The sequence below is a fragment of the Cervus canadensis genome, chromosome 27 (genome assembly GCF_019320065.1).
Source record: "Cervus canadensis isolate Bull #8, Minnesota chromosome 27, ASM1932006v1, whole genome shotgun sequence".
Lineage (NCBI taxonomy): Eukaryota > Metazoa > Chordata > Mammalia > Artiodactyla > Cervidae > Cervus > Cervus canadensis.
In genome coordinates this window covers 49,104-64,482 of record NC_057412.1, presented here as the reverse complement: position 1 = coordinate 64,482, position 15,379 = coordinate 49,104, and the positions used below count along the sequence as shown (strand labels likewise).

At 46.4% G+C, this 15,379-nt stretch overlaps 1 protein-coding gene across 2 annotated transcripts in view; it reads left to right on the top strand.

Annotated features, from left to right (window-relative positions):
• Window positions 1-15,379, top strand: part of LOC122428933 (chloride intracellular channel protein 6) — a 58,908-nt gene that overhangs the window by 39,673 nt on the left and 3,856 nt on the right. For both annotated transcript variants that reach the window (XM_043449094.1, XM_043449092.1), the window contains exons 2-5: window positions 5,794-5,903; window positions 6,943-7,068; window positions 7,658-7,764; window positions 8,898-9,079. In XM_043449094.1, coding sequence (XP_043305029.1) covers window positions 5,848-5,903; window positions 6,943-7,068; window positions 7,658-7,764; window positions 8,898-9,079 — 471 coding nt within the window. In that variant the 5' untranslated portion in view covers window positions 5,794-5,847. The remainder of the gene's footprint in view (window positions 1-5,793; window positions 5,904-6,942; window positions 7,069-7,657; window positions 7,765-8,897; window positions 9,080-15,379) is intronic.

Below are 15,379 nucleotides of genomic sequence, written 5' to 3'. Positions count from 1 at the left end.
TTCTATTCTTGCCTGGAGAACTCCATGGACAGAGAAACCAGGTGGGCTCTACTGTCCATGGGATCACAGAGAGTCAGACATGATCGAGCAAGTAACACTTTTCACTCTCATCTTCTTGGTTGAAAACCAGTTGTCAGAAAGGGGACAGAGTACTTCCAGTTTATTGCCTCTTCCTGTATCTTCCCTCCACCCTTGAACTGTTGCTTTTTTTTGTTGTTGTTGTTTTTTAATAGTTAATTTGTTTTGGCTGCACTAGGCCTTCGTTGCTGTGGGCAGGCTTCCTCTGGGTGCAACGAGCAGGGGCTGCTGTTTGTTGTAGAGCACAGTCCCAGGTGTGTGGGCTTCAGCAGTTGCTCCTCATGGGCTCAGTAGTTGTAGCACACGAGCTGAGTTGCTCTGAAGCATGTGGGATCTTCCTGGACCAGGGATCGAACCCATGTCCCCCGCATTGCCAGGTGGATCCTCATCCATTGTCCGACCAGGGAAGTCCCCCCCAGTTGTTTTTTCATGACCTTTACATGGAGTAAGGAAAAATGCTTCCTTTCCAGAATGTGTTTACCCTTTAGGCCCTTATGGAATTTTCTAGAAAGAGGGTAGAGACCCTGAAGGTGGGATTCAGGTGGCAGGTGCATGACCTGTTCTGGTGGGAGGGTCATCATCCGTTTGTCAGGTGGGGTGGGCAGCAGTCCCTCACAGGCTGTGGGAGCAGGAGTGACTTCAGTGGCAGGTGGGGGTGGCTGGTGCTCACGTGTCCATCCAGCCCACCCTTGGAAAGGTCTTTGGCCGGAAGCAAAAAGCACTGAAAGGAAATTTGACAAAATGCTCCTGTGCAAATTCTAAATGGAGTTAAGTGTGCAAAGAGTAAGTGGGAGCAGGTTCCAGCCTGAAGACCTGCTGACCTTTGTAGCGACATTTGAACCTTTACACCTAGGGCTGTGTGGTGGGCCCAGGCCAGGACTCAGCAGAACATCCTCCAGTGTTGCAGACAGGCTCCAGGGCAGACAAGATTTTTCAGAACATGTCAGAGGCACCACCAATGCTTTTCTTTTGAGAGTGACCATCATCGTAGGCGCTCAGAAACGTTGCATTTCGAAGGGCGGACCTACGAATCTGGGTTATCCAAGTGCTTGGATCTTCACTGGAAACAAAAAGACACTCTGATCTCTCAAACTGCCTAATTGGATTTTATCAGAAATTTATATATACAAAAATTTCCCCGTAGGCTGAGAACTCTGCTGAGAAACCTTAGCCCAGAGTGTAATTAGCCTGAGAGAATGATCAGCATTGGAAAATAAAACTGCATACGATAAAGCGTCCTAATTATCGCAGTGGTGTCAGTTATTCACCCGTAATGCCTGTGTGTTTATCCCATCATCTCGTCTGGTAATGACCGTGACTAGGACGATACTCCCTTGGTGTTGTCCAGTAATGGGCGGTGGAGATGGCGTATCTTTGCCTTAATTTTTGCTGGCACATCCTGGTGGCATTGAAGCACATTAAAGTAATAAAATCAGGAAGGCGTCCTAGTCACCCCCGCCATGTTCCCGTAACCCCCTCATTTACAACAAACCGAGACAGATTTAAGGTGAGGCAACACTGGACATGCAAATCCTCTTTTTGGGCAGTCGTGGCGACTGGCTGATTCTGCTAAAATGCCTGACAGCCTTCAGACCAGCACCCGAGCTGGGTCGAACAATTCAGTTTGAGGGTCACGTGGGTGGGAAATGTACAAAGGCGACTTTCATCACTACCTTCTGGACTGTGGGCATTGTGCCTTGCGGACCATCATTCCACCTTCCAGGTTCTGTGTTAATTCCCAGTTCCAGTTCTGGGAAGGAACCTGTTAAGAAGGTGACGTTTTTACCTGGCTGGATGACACAGGCCATTTTTAGGTTTTAAAAGATGAGTTGCTCCTCCCTCCCTTTTTGTTTCTCCTTAAGAAGGAGCTACCAGGGTTCAGGAAAAGCTGAGAACAATTTCAAGGGAAAACACTGGCTTGAGTTTGAAACCATGAAAGAGACAGAGCAGTGAGGCAGAGAGACCCGTGCAGGGCAGCTGTTCCCCAGATGCCGCAGAAAGCAGCGGGTCCCAGGCACAGAGCTCTTGGGCAAAGCCAAGACGCCCTGGCTCCTCGGGGATCTTGCCCCATTCAGCATAGTTATAAGAGGATTCCAGAGGTTAGAGACACAAGAGAGAAGGAGAAGCAAAATGGCCTGACTCTGCAGAACTTACCCCAGGCTTGACTGAGCTTAGTGTAACCACTATAAAAATAAAGAGGTTTAGAAGCTGTGGAACAAGTTAGGACTGGCCAAAATACGTGCCTTTGTGTCCTTGAACTTTCATCTCCTCCTTCGCCCCCTTTTCTGGCGTGACTCTGCCCAAACCTGCGGTGGTTAAGACAGCACCGTGATTTAGGAGGGGTCCCCAGCAACAAGCTACTCGGAGTTTTATGTGACTGAGCTCTGCGCTGATGCTTGCTCCAGGACACAGCTGAGAGGAGACTGGGCAGCCTTCAAAAGGGCCATGAGGCTGTGGGTCCCCACCCCCCCCCCCCGGCAGGGTGTGGCCTCAGGCAGCCACAGGGCCATCTGCAGGGGTCCCAACTGTCACATCCCTAATCTGTCACAGACACCAGGCTGTTCAGTCGCTCAGTCGTGTCTGACTCTTTGCTACTCCAAGGATTGCAGCATGCCAGGCTTCCCTGTCCTTCACTATCTCCTAGAGTTTGCTCACACTCATGTCCAATGAGTTGGTGATGCCATACAACCATCTCATCCTCTGTTGTCCCCTTCTCTTCCTGCCTTCAATCTTTCTCAGCATCAGGGTCTTTTCCAATGAATTGGCTCTTTGCATCAGGTGGCCAAAGTATTGGAGCTTCAGCTTCAGCATCAGTCCTTCCAGTGACTATTCAGGGTTGATTTCCTTTAGGATGGACTGGCGTGATCTCCTTGCAGTCCAAGTCCAAGGGACTCTCAAACATCTTCTCTAGCATGACAGTTCGAAAGCATCAATTCTTCAGCGCTCAGCCTTCTTTTTGGTCCAACTCTCACATCCATACATGACTATTGGAAATACCAGGTGGACCTGCCCATAAATGTTAGAAGGGGAAAGGGAGAGCTGGAGGAGTTGGAGGGGGTGAAGCCAGTGCCCTGAGCTTAGGGGACTCTGAAGTCACTTATCTGAGTCTATTGGTGCCTCTTCATGTATATTAAGTTCACCCATTGTCTTTACACTTATGCAACTGGATTTATCAGCTAGAAGTTCTTACAAGAACCTTCTCATCAACAGATCATCCATTGGGGTGTGATTCAAACCATTCTGTCTTATGCATTAACCGTAACACTGGGCCAGTCTTATCTCATGTCCAAGGTGGGGCTGAGGCCCTGGACTGCCAGCATTATGTTGTTACCTTGCCAAACTTAAAATTTCAGATCTCTGGACCCCATACAATACCCACTGAATCTGACTCTATTTTTTTAAATGACTACTTTTGCTTCTTTTTTTTTTATTGGAGTAAAACGTGCAGTAAAGGAAACAAACCTTAATTAAGACTGTCAAGGTGAGTATACCCACCATGTTGCCATCACCCAACTCAAGCTATAGAGTATTTCCACCACCCTAAGGGCTCCTTCCACCCTTTCCAGAAAATACCCAGCTGCCAAAGGCAGCTCTTCTTCTGACTCCCATCACCCAGTTTACCTGTGTTTGAACTTCACCTACATTGGCCTCTCCTAAAGGACTCTCGAGTCTGGTTTCTTTCCCTCCACATTACGTGTGTGAGATTTATCCACATTGTGGTTTGTAGTAATAGCTGTTTTTTTTCCACTGTGGTGTGAGTGTGTGGTGCAGTGTGGGGTAGTCTATGAGCATGCATGATAAGTTGCTTCAGTTGTGTCTGACCCTTTGTGACTCCATGGACTGTAGCCCACAAGGCTCTTGTCCATGGGATTCTCCAGACAAGGAGACTGGAGTGGGTTGCCGTGCCCTCCTCAGGGGATCTTCCCAACCCAGGGATCAAAGCCACATCTCTCACATCTCCTGCATTGGCAGGCAGGTTCTTTACCACTAGTGCCATCTGGGAAGCCCGTATATGAGTATGTGAGTGAAGTTGTTCAGTCATGTCTGACTCTTTGCGACCCCATGGACTGTAGCCCACCAGGCTCCTCCATCCATGGAATTTTCTAGGCAAGAGTACTGGAGTGGGTTGCCATATGAATATACTACCATTTATTTATTCATTCTACTCTTGGTGGTGCCTGAGTTGTTTCCACGTTTTGGCTATGACGCTAAAGCTGCTAAGAGTATTCATTTAAGTGCTTTTTGTGCCCCTAACACTCATTTCTGTTGGGAGTGGAATTGCTATGTCATAGCATAAATGCATGTTTATTTGGATAAATAATTGCCAAACAGTTTTCCAGAGTGGTTGCACCAATTTGCACTCTCACCAACAGTGGATGGGGAGTCTGCTGCTCCACATTCCTGTCCACACTTGATACTGTCTGAGCTTTTCATTTTAGCCATTCGGGTATGTGTGTCGTTGAATCTATTGTGGTTGTAACTTGCTGTTGGCTAACGATGTTAAGAACCTTTTCACATGCTTGTTGGCCATCTGGGCTTCGTCTTTGTGAAGAGGCTGATCGAGTCTTTTTTAAAATTGAGTTTGGGGTCTCTTATCAACTCTTCATTTGTAGGAACAGCTTGTTATGAACAACCTCTCGAGGTGACTTAAGAAGTTCATGCCAGAGAACCACCTCTGAAGAATTTCTTAAGATGTTCAATTTTCTTGAGGCATCTTTTTTCCTTTCTTCAATTCTCAAACCAGCAGTTGACTTTGTCCCTTTCTGTTATTCAGGTTATAGATTCAGTGCTTTCCTCTCAATTCCCTTTGGACTGCACGTGGCATAAATGGACTTCCTGGCTTAAATATGGCTATTTCTGTCATCGGAGCCTGGCTGAGTCTCCTGGTCTTTCCGGCAGCTTTTTGTTAGCACTATAACCTTGTTGGGAGGAGAAAGATGGGAAGAGAAAGAAGAGTTTGGGAACTGCCCCAGGAGGACAAAGTCTACGGCTCCCCTCTCTTCTCTGACATCTGCCTTTCTTTTTTCCTGGAAGCCCACAGAAGGGAGGATGTCTGCTCAGTGTTCTGTGTCTGCGTCCGGGTACATGTGTGTGGATGTGACCCACTCAGGTTATCAGGGAGACGTTTCCACCTGTTTTCCTACCCGTCATATCAACTGAACAATCTGCCATCTAAGTACAAATGCTCCCCAATGGAGGAGGGGACCTAAACATTTTATAGTGTCCCTGGGTCCTAGAACTCATAGGAACCAGCCCTCATTCCAGAGATGGAAACTAAAGTAGAGAATGCTGGGGATCATGTCCCAGTGGGAGAGCCTGCTGATCTTTTTTTACAAATGGTCATCCTGGCAAGAGAGGTGTGTCTCTTCTAAAGACGATCAAGAGATGGAGGGAGGGGAAGAGTATGTCTTTTTTTTTGCCTTTAGTAATAAAGGGGGTTCCCTCTGGCTGCTCTTTTCCCTCTGAGAACTGCTATTTAGAGGCCCTGAGTGGCAGGAAGTGGTGAGGAGGTGGAAGGAAGGCAGAAAGCTCAGCCAGTGTGTGTGTCCTCCCCACCCACACCTCCCAATTGGAGGCTGGGGGAAGGGACCTCAGAAGGCTACTTATAGCATCATCACTGTTAACAAACATTCACCATGATTTTGTGTGTGTGCAGAGTCTGGCATTTGTAATTGTGAGACTGGTTCTGATGAAGATCTCCTCTTCCATTTGCAGGCAGGCTGTGATGGTGAGAGTATTGGAAATTGCCCATTTTCTCAGCGTCTCTTTATGATTCTCTGGCTAAAGGGCGTTATATTTAATGTGACAACAGTGGACTTGAAAAGGTAAGACCAGGTTTCTGCAGTATTGAAATAACTATTCTCAGTTCCCTATACACACAGGCACACAGAGAGACACCCAGGCAGACACATACAGACACACAGACATACAGACACAGGCACATACACAGACCCAAATACAGCCAAAGACACACACATACACACACTCAGACAGACACACAGAGACGGACACACACACACAGATGGAGACACACAGAGACAGACACACACAGAGGCACCCAGAGACACAGACACACAGGCGTGTACACCCACACAGATGGAGACACACACACAGACGCACAGACACAGGCACATACACAGACCCAAATATAGACAGAAACACACAGACACACACATACACACACTCAGAGACACACAGAGACAGACACGCACAAAGGCACCCAGAGACACAGACACACAGGCGTGCACGCACACACAGATGGAGACACAGACACAGGCACATACACAGACACAACACACAGAGAGAGACACGCACAGAGGCACACAGACACAGGTGCACACGCACACACGAACAGATGGAGACATACAGACACAGGCACAAACACACACACACACACACACAGATGGAGACACACAGGTACACGCATGCACACTCCTAGGACCCATGGGCCCTGTCCCAGGCATGTCCACCCTGGGTCAGGACCCTGGGTTGGAGCGGGTGTACGTGGGCCACAAAGTCATTACAGGATGGGGTCAGAGGTAACCCGAAAGGAGGAGGAGGAGGGGAACCGGGAGGAACCTGCCCACCCCATGGTTGGTCAGCTGTGACCCTCTCTGGAGCCTGCCTGAGCCCCCCTCCTGGCTGATAACACTGGGGAGGGTTAACTTTCAGCCTGTCTCCAGATAAAGGAAAGGAAAGTGTGGCCACACTTTCCTTGCCATTAGGACAGTTTGTAAACTTCCAGTTGCCTTTGAAGTTCTCAAGGGTGGTTTCTTTTCCACTGGTGTGTGTATGTGTGGCGGGGGGCATGGTTAAGCCTTGGCAATGATCCCAACCTTGGCACTGCCCTTCCTCCCTGCCCAGGAAACCCGTGGACCTGCAGAACTTGGCTCCTGGCACCAACCCACCTTTCATGACTTTTGATGGTGAAGTCAAGACAGATGTGAATAAGATCGAGGAGTTCTTAGAGGAGAAACTGGCTCCCCCAAGGTGGGCCTCGTCAAAACCAGTGTTGGCAACTCGGTTGTCACTTTTCCCTGTTCACAGACAGTTCAAAGCTCTGGTGCTGTGTGTTGGTTTTCTGAGGCTGTGGCGCTTACCTCCTGAGCTGTACCTGTGGGGTGCCACAGGAAACACAGCAAGATTAGAAACCCTGAGTCTAGGTGGCTGGGGTTTCTCTACTCTGCCATTTGGCAATTAGGGTTTGATGGCAGGGAGTGGGCCGATGTCACGTGGGTGGCCTGTTTTGATGGCCCATTGGGAATGTGTGTTACATGCAACATCGCAGCAGGCTGGGCCTGCAAGGGAGCCTTCTAGTTCATCATCTTTATTTCAGTAGGGAGAGAACCGAGACCAGCAAGGCCAGGGGGCCCTCCATCCTAGGATGAGAATAGTCCACCCAGTGCTTTACTCCTGGCTGGTGTTGCTCCCAACTTTGTAGATGGAAATATTAGGAAAACATTTAAGGAGCAGTTTTCATTTTTATATCTGCACAGCGAAAGGCATTTCTTCCCCTCCTGCTTTGTATTCTGACTCAAACATTGCTGATCTGTGATATTTTCACTTTGAACTTTTCAAGGTACCCTAAGCTGGGAACCCAACACCCTGAATCTAACTCTGCCGGAAATGATGTATTTGCCAAGTTCTCAGCATTTATAAAAAACACCAAGAAGGATGCAAATGAGAGTGAGTCCCTCCCATCTTCCTGTTTTCTGTTTTCTCCATGAACCTCTATTCCGCCTCTGGTGTGGCTTCTTATAAGATCCGGGGAGTTCTGACTCACTGCACAGCGGGGAGGGACCTGGGTATAGAAATAAGGGAAAAATATCTCCCACCCTGAGCCTGCACATGGGTTTCAGGGACTGAGTGCTTTTCTAGAGATTGTCCAGAAAAGGATATTTTTAGGAGAAAACCATCACCATCAGTGATTCCTTGCTGTCCCATGGAATTCAGGGTGAATGAACCTTCTATTGGTGCTTCTTTCATTATATGATTTCCATAAAGTTTTTTTTTAATTTTTAATTTTTTAAAAAATGTTTTGGTCACATGGTGTGGTATGTGGGATCTTAGTTCCTTGACCCTGCATTGGAAATGCAGAGTCTTCTTTAGTTTATTTATTTTTAGTTGGAATGTAATTGCTTTACCATATTGTGTTGGTTTCTGCCATACATCAACATGAATCAGCCATAGGTATACACCTGTCCCCTCCCTCAGAGCCTCCCACCTCCCACCCCATCCCACCTGGAAAGCACAGAATCTTAACCATTCAGTTCAGTTCCATCGCTCAGTCGTGTCTGACTCTTTGCAGTCCCATGGACCGAAGCATGCCAGGCCTCCTTGTCCATCACCAACTCCTGGAGTTTACCCAAACTCATGTCCATTGAGTCGGTGATTCTCACCATGAAAGTTTCTCCATATAGATTTTTGAATAAATGAATGAGTTCTAGAAGCAGCAGTGTTGTGTAGAGAGCAGAATTATTTTCCAGGGAGAAGTGAATCTTTTATTTAGATCTCATAAACCCACCTGTCTCCTTCCTGACTCTATAACACTCACTGGCTGTGTCTCATGATATCTAGAGAGAGGAGGGCAGGAGGAGAAGGGGATGACAGAGGATGAGATGATTGGATGGCATCATTAACCCAATGGACATGAGTCTGAGCAAGCTCTGGGAGTTGGTGAAGGACAGGGAAGCCTGGCTTGCTGCAGTTCACGGGGTCGCAAAGAGTTGGACACGACTGAGTGACTGAACAACAACAAAGACAGAGGAGACGTGGACTTCCATGGCTCATCTTAGTTGTTTTCTGCCTTCCTATTTTAGTTTATGAAAGGAACCTGTTAAAGGCCCTGAAGAAGTTGGATAGTTATCTGAACAGCCCCTTGCCCGATGAGATAGATGCCTACAGCACCGAGGAAGCTGCTATTTCTGGAAGGAAGTTCCTGGATGGCAATGAGCTCACGCTGGCTGACTGCAACCTCTTACCCAAGCTCCACATTATTAAGGTTTGTACCTTGGGTGCTGAATACATGAATGGGGCTTTGTTTCATTTTGCTTTGATTTGTGTTTTTTTTTTGCCAAGGCAATCTAAAACACGGGCTCTTGAATTTAAAAGTCCAGCTTGTTTCTGTTCGCAGCAGCCAAGCCGCAAGTTTGAGATCTGTGGATGCTATTCTCAGGTGTTCCTCGGAGGTTCTCATGAATCATCTGAGAGCTTGGCTCTCATCCTTCCATCCTCACAGCTTCTTTTTTCCAGTCCTAACCCCCACAGCCTAAAGACAAGCTCTGTGAAAGCAACTTGAGGGAATACATTGATTATAACTGGTGTTTCACACTCCAGGCTTGGAGACGGTATGTGGAATCTGTGAGGATTAAAATGTGAACTCGGGAAATTCCCTGGTGGTGGTCCAGTGGTTGGGACTCAGCGCTTTCACCGGGGTGGCCTGGGTTCAGTCCCTGGGTGAGGAACTAAGAACCTGCAAGCTGAGCAGTGCAGTCCAAAAACAAAACATCAACCAAAAATCTGAGCCAACCTTGAAAATAAAATGTGAACTCAGTCAGTTGTTGGTGATGGGAAGAGTAAGCCTAACCCTGGGATAAGGGAGGAGGTTGGCTGTTAACACAGACCCCTTACAGCTGGTGAGCAGCTGCCAGCTCCTTGGCTGGACCACATGCAGCAGCCTGTTTTCCCAGGTGATCGAACACGAAATAAGAGTTGCTGGTCATGTATAATTAGGGTTTAAAGATTCCCTAGACCAGTGGTTCTCCAACATTAGTAGGCATAAGAATTGTGCCTGCTAATTTAGAAATGTGCCTGCTCAGGGGATCCAGTTGTGTCAGACTCTTTGTGACCCCATGGACTATAGCCCCCCAGACTCCTTTGTCCATGGGATTTTCCCAACAAGTTTACTGGAGTGGGTTACCATGCCCTCCTCCAGGGGATCTTCCTGACCCGGGGACTGAACCCACATCTCCTGCATTGTAGGCGGATTCTTTACCACTGAGCCACCAGGGAAGCCCTTTTAGAAATGTAAACCCGTCAGTTCAGCCCCTGACTTACTAAAATCAGAATTTCCGGGGGTGACTCTGAAATTCAGAAGCAGATGACCCCACCCTTGGTCTCCTTAGTTCCGGCTGCTCTCCAAAGTGCCCCAGTCTGGCTGTTACTCACAGCTGTTAGTTGCTGTATCATTATCACTGTTGCTATGCCCTTGTTCTGGGGCATCCTTATTATTCAGATCATACCAGGTCCAGAACTAGGTCCTTGGTATAAAGATAGGGAGATGGAAGAGAAGACATAGGGAAATACAAGTCAATGACCTTGTATTCTAATAATGTGTTTATTTGGCATTTTAGTTCAGTTTAGTTGCTCAGTTGTGTCTGACTCTTTGCGACCCCATGGACTGCAGGTTCATGGGGTCGCAAAGAGTTGGACACGACTGAGCAACACTGGGGTTGCAAAGAGTCTGACATGACTGAGCGACTGAACTGAACTGGACTGCAACATGTCAGGCTTCCCTGTCCATCACCAACTCCTGGAGCTTACTCAAACTCATGTCCATCAAATCAGTGATGCCATCCAACCATCTCATCCTCTGTTGTCCCCTTCTCCTCCAGCCTTCACTTTTTCTCAGCATCAGGGTCTTTTCCAAGGAATTGGCTCTTCAAAAGAGGTGGCCAAAGTATTGGAGTTTCAGCTTCAGCATCAGTCCTTCCAATGAATATTCAGGACTGATCTCCTTTAGGATGGACTGGTTGGATCTCCTTGTAGTCCATGGGACCCTCAAGAGTCTTCTTCAACACCACAGTTCAAAAGCATCAATTCCCACAGTCTGCAGCATGACTGTGCTGTGGGTGACTGGCCACCCCGTTACTCCAGTCATTATTTGCCTTTCTCTTCCTTCCCGACTCCATTCCCAGCCTTGCCCCATTCATCTTCTTTCTTCTCTCTTCCCTGATGTGTTCAAAGGGCACCAACCTGAAAGCTAAGCCTTGAGGATGCTGCTGATCCTCCAAGTGAATTTTCTTTTTAATAACTCTGCCAGTGTTCTGACATGTACAATTTCACGATGGCAACTCTCAATCCTTCAAATCCGCCACATTGGTAATTATCCAAACTGGACATTTGGGAGCCATTTTCCAACAGGTTATTTATGTTGCTGTGTCTGGTTTAGTCCCTTTATTAAACATATTCTCCTCATTGCTCTGACTAATGTAACATCACAGAAGCACATGGAGTTTAGGGAAGGCAAGAAAAAGACACACATATGTACACACATGCATATATACACAGACCAGTTGCCACTTGTTTAGCTCCTATAAAAAAAGACTGTTTAAAATGTCAGTAGAGGGGATAAACTTCAGAGTAAAATAAAGTAGTCCACGGCTCCAATAGAAGACCTAACTGCAAAATCTTCAAAGCCACTTAGCACTCAGAATACCCAGCAGCTTAATCATCTTCCAGAATGGAGCAGTTCTGAAAGGCAATGAGAATCAATCTACAGGAATTTATGGTAAGACAGGGAGAGAATAGAGGACTTTATAATCTATTCCCATCCTGAAACCAGCAAAAACATTCTGAAAATCTAAAGCATTATCTCCACCTTTATTTCTTTTTGGCTGCATTGGGTAGCACCTGGGACCTTGGTTCCCCATCCAAGGATTGAATCTGTACCCCCTGAATTGGAAGCTCAGAGTCTTAGCCACTGGACCACCAGGGAAGTCCCTCTCCACCTTTTGTAAAATTAGAAAAGGATGAACCGCCAACTCAAAGACTTAGACACTAGCTTCTCTAGATCTTCAGCAAGGTTCGGATGTCTGTAAAAGTAAATAATACAGCCTTGAAGTGCCCAAGCTTCTTTGTTTGAGGACAGAGCACCGAGTGGGCCAAGAGAGGCAGGGACCAGCCCTACGGAGATGAGATCTCTGTGGAGGCAGAACTGAAGGTGAAACTGTTCAGAGGTGTCACCTGTGTGTTCTGCCACTGTCCCCTGACCCAAAGCCACAGGGAGGGGAGATGGAGGGGAGCAGAGAAGGAAAGAGGCATTCTGCTTTGTGACTGCTGAGCAGAGAAAAGAAATAAGCTTGCAATCACTCAGAAGAGAGACTGTAGATGACCTCAGCATCACTTTTAGCCACGGCAACCTCCTCCTAATCTGTGAGCTTCAGAGTGGAGGAGGCACTAACCCTGACTTTGACCTTGACCCTCATGTGTCTCTGGGGCAGAGTATAGAGCAGTGTTTGAAGAGCAGGTGAAAAATGTTAGAGTGTTAGTCGCTCAGTTGTGTGTGATTCTGCGACCCATGGACTCTAGCCCGCCAGGCTCCTCCGTCCATGGAATACTCCAGGCAAGAATACTGGAGTGGGCTGTCATTTACTTCTCCAGGAGATCTTCCTGACCAGGAGTTGAACCTGGGTCTTCTGCATTGCAGGCTGTTTCTGTAGCATTTGAGCCACCAGGGAAGCCCCTTGATGAGCAGGTGTTTGAGGATAAATATCCAAATTGGTCTGCCTGTTGCCTGGCCTTCCTCCCATTGCTCTCCACCTTGTTTTTAAGCAAATAGTAGGTCCAACGGGTCTGCCCATTAAAGGATGGTTAGTAACCAAAAGGAATCCAACTGGGACCTCTATGTGGATAGGAAAGGGGGAAGGGTTAAATAGAACAAAAGAGAAAAAGGCAGATGAGAAACACCTCTCTTGTTAAGATTGGTCCAGTAACCAAAGAACTTTTCGGACAGATACTTCTCTACAGCCTCAAAGGAATGAAAGAGAACATGAACCCTTCCCTGATGGCTTAGTGGGTAAAAAACCTACCTGCAATGCAGAAGACACAGGAGATGTGGGTTTGATCCTTGAGTTGGGAAGATGCCCTGGAGTAGGAAATAACAACCCATTCTAGTATTCTTGGGTGAAAAATCCCATAGACAGAGAAGCCTGGAGGGCTATAGTCCATGGGGTCTCAAAAGAGTTGGACATGACTGAGCTACTCAGCGTAGCACATGAACCTTTGGAGAAAGCGCTCAAAGACAAGTCCCAAAGTGTCAAAAAATATAATCTCGCAAAGAGGATGAAAATGAAACTGGTAGAACTGAAAAAAACCTTAAAGACAAAACAATTTCAGAAATTGTTTAGACGTTGTATTAGGAGTAGCAAGAGGTGGAAAATGACATTGCAGAAATCCATCAAAGATTTGGAAGACAGCCCGAGGAAATGATCTCAAATCGAATGGAGAAGAAGCAAGGGGTAAAGGTGTACCTAATCAGGAAAAAGAACAGGAAAGAAAAGAAGAGGGAAAAGAAGACTCAAAGGTAAAGCGTTTTGAGTACAAGGCTGACCTGAACATTTACGTTAAGCAGCAATCCATGGTTAGAAAAATGCTGTCCTGAACAGCCAACACACTGTGATACAGCTTGCAAATTATATTTGAACTTTGATGATAAAAAAAAACCCTTTGAGTGCCCAGATGATAATGATGATAGTAATAATCATAAAAGGTAAGTCCACCTACACAACGAAGAAATTCAGAATAGCCTCACATATCTCTAAAGTGAGGTGAAAGTGTTAGTAGCTCAGTCATGTTTGACTCTTTGCAGCCCCCTGTCAGGCTACTCTGGAACTCCCCAGGCAAGAATACTGGAGTGGCGCTGACATAAATCAAAGCAAGATCCTCTATGACCCACCTCCTAGAGTAACAGAAATAAAAAGAAAAGTAAACAAGTGGGATCTTATCAAACTTAAAAGCTTTTGCACGGCAAAGGAAGCTATAAGCAAGGTGAAAAGACAACCCTCAGAATGGGAGAAACTGATAGCAAATGAAACAACTGACAAAGGATTAATTTCCAAAATATACAAGCAGCTCATACAACTCAATACCAGAGAAACAAACAAGCCAGTCAAAAAGTGGGAAAAAGACCTAAACAGACATTTCTCCAAAGAAGACATACAGATAGCTAACAAACACATGGAAAGATGCTCAATATTGCTCATTATCAGAGAAATGCTAATCAAAACTACAATGAGCTATCACATCACACAGGTCAGAATGGCCATCATCAAAAAGTCTACAAACAATAAATGCTGGAGAGGGTGTGGAGAAAAGGGAACACTCTTGTACTGCTGGTCGGAATATAAACTGCTATAGCCACTATGGAAGATGGTATGGAGATTCCTTAAAAAACTAGGAATAAAAGCACCATATGACCCAGTAATCCCACTCCTATACATACACCCTGAGGAAACCAACATTGAAAAAGACACATGTATCCCTTTGTTCATTGCAGCACTATTTACAATACCTAGAACATGAAAACAACCTAGATGTCCATTGACAGATGAATGGATAAAGAAGTTGTGGTACATATACATGATGGAATATTACTCAGCCATAAAAAGGAATGCATTTGAGTCCATTCTAATGAGGTGGATGAACCTAGAACCTATTATACAGAGTGAAGTAAGTCAGAAAGAGAAAGATAAATATTGTTTTCTAATGCATATATACGGAATCCTGGTACTGAAGAATTTATTTACAGGGCAGTAATGGAGAAACAGACACAGAGAATAGATTTATGGACATGGGGAGAGGGGAGGAGAGGCTGAGATGTATGGAGAGAGTATGTGGAAACTTACATTACCACTTGTAAGACAGATGGCCAATGGGAATTTGCTGTATGTCTCAGAAAACTCAAACTGGGGCTCTGGATCCACCTATAGGAGCAGGCTGGGGCAGGAGATGGGAGGGAGGTTCAGAAGGGAGGAGACATATGCATACCTGTGGCATGAAATTAAAAGATGCTAACTCCTTGGAAGGAAAGTTGTGACCAACCTAGACAGCATATTAAAAAGCAGAGACATCACTTTCCCAACATACATCTGTCTAGTCAAAGCTATGGTTTTTCCAGAAGTCACGTATGGCTGTGAGAGTTGGAGTATAAAGAAAGCTGAGGGCCAAAGAATTGATGCTTTTGAACTGTGGCATTGGAGAAGACTCTTGAGAGTCCCTTGGACTGCAAGGAGATCCAACCAGTCCATCCTAAAGGAAATCAGTCCTGAATATTCATTGGAAGGACTGATGTTGAAGCTGAAACTCCAGTACTTTGGCCACCTGAAGCGAAGAGCTGACTCATTTGAAAAGACCCTGATGCTGGGAAAGATTGAAGGCAGGAGGACAAGGGGATGACAGAGGATGAAATGGTTAGATGGCATCACCAACTCAATGGACATGGGTTTGGGTAAACTCTGGGAGCTGGTGATGGACAGGGAGGCCTGGCATGCTGCGATTCATGGGGTCACAAAGAGTCGGACAT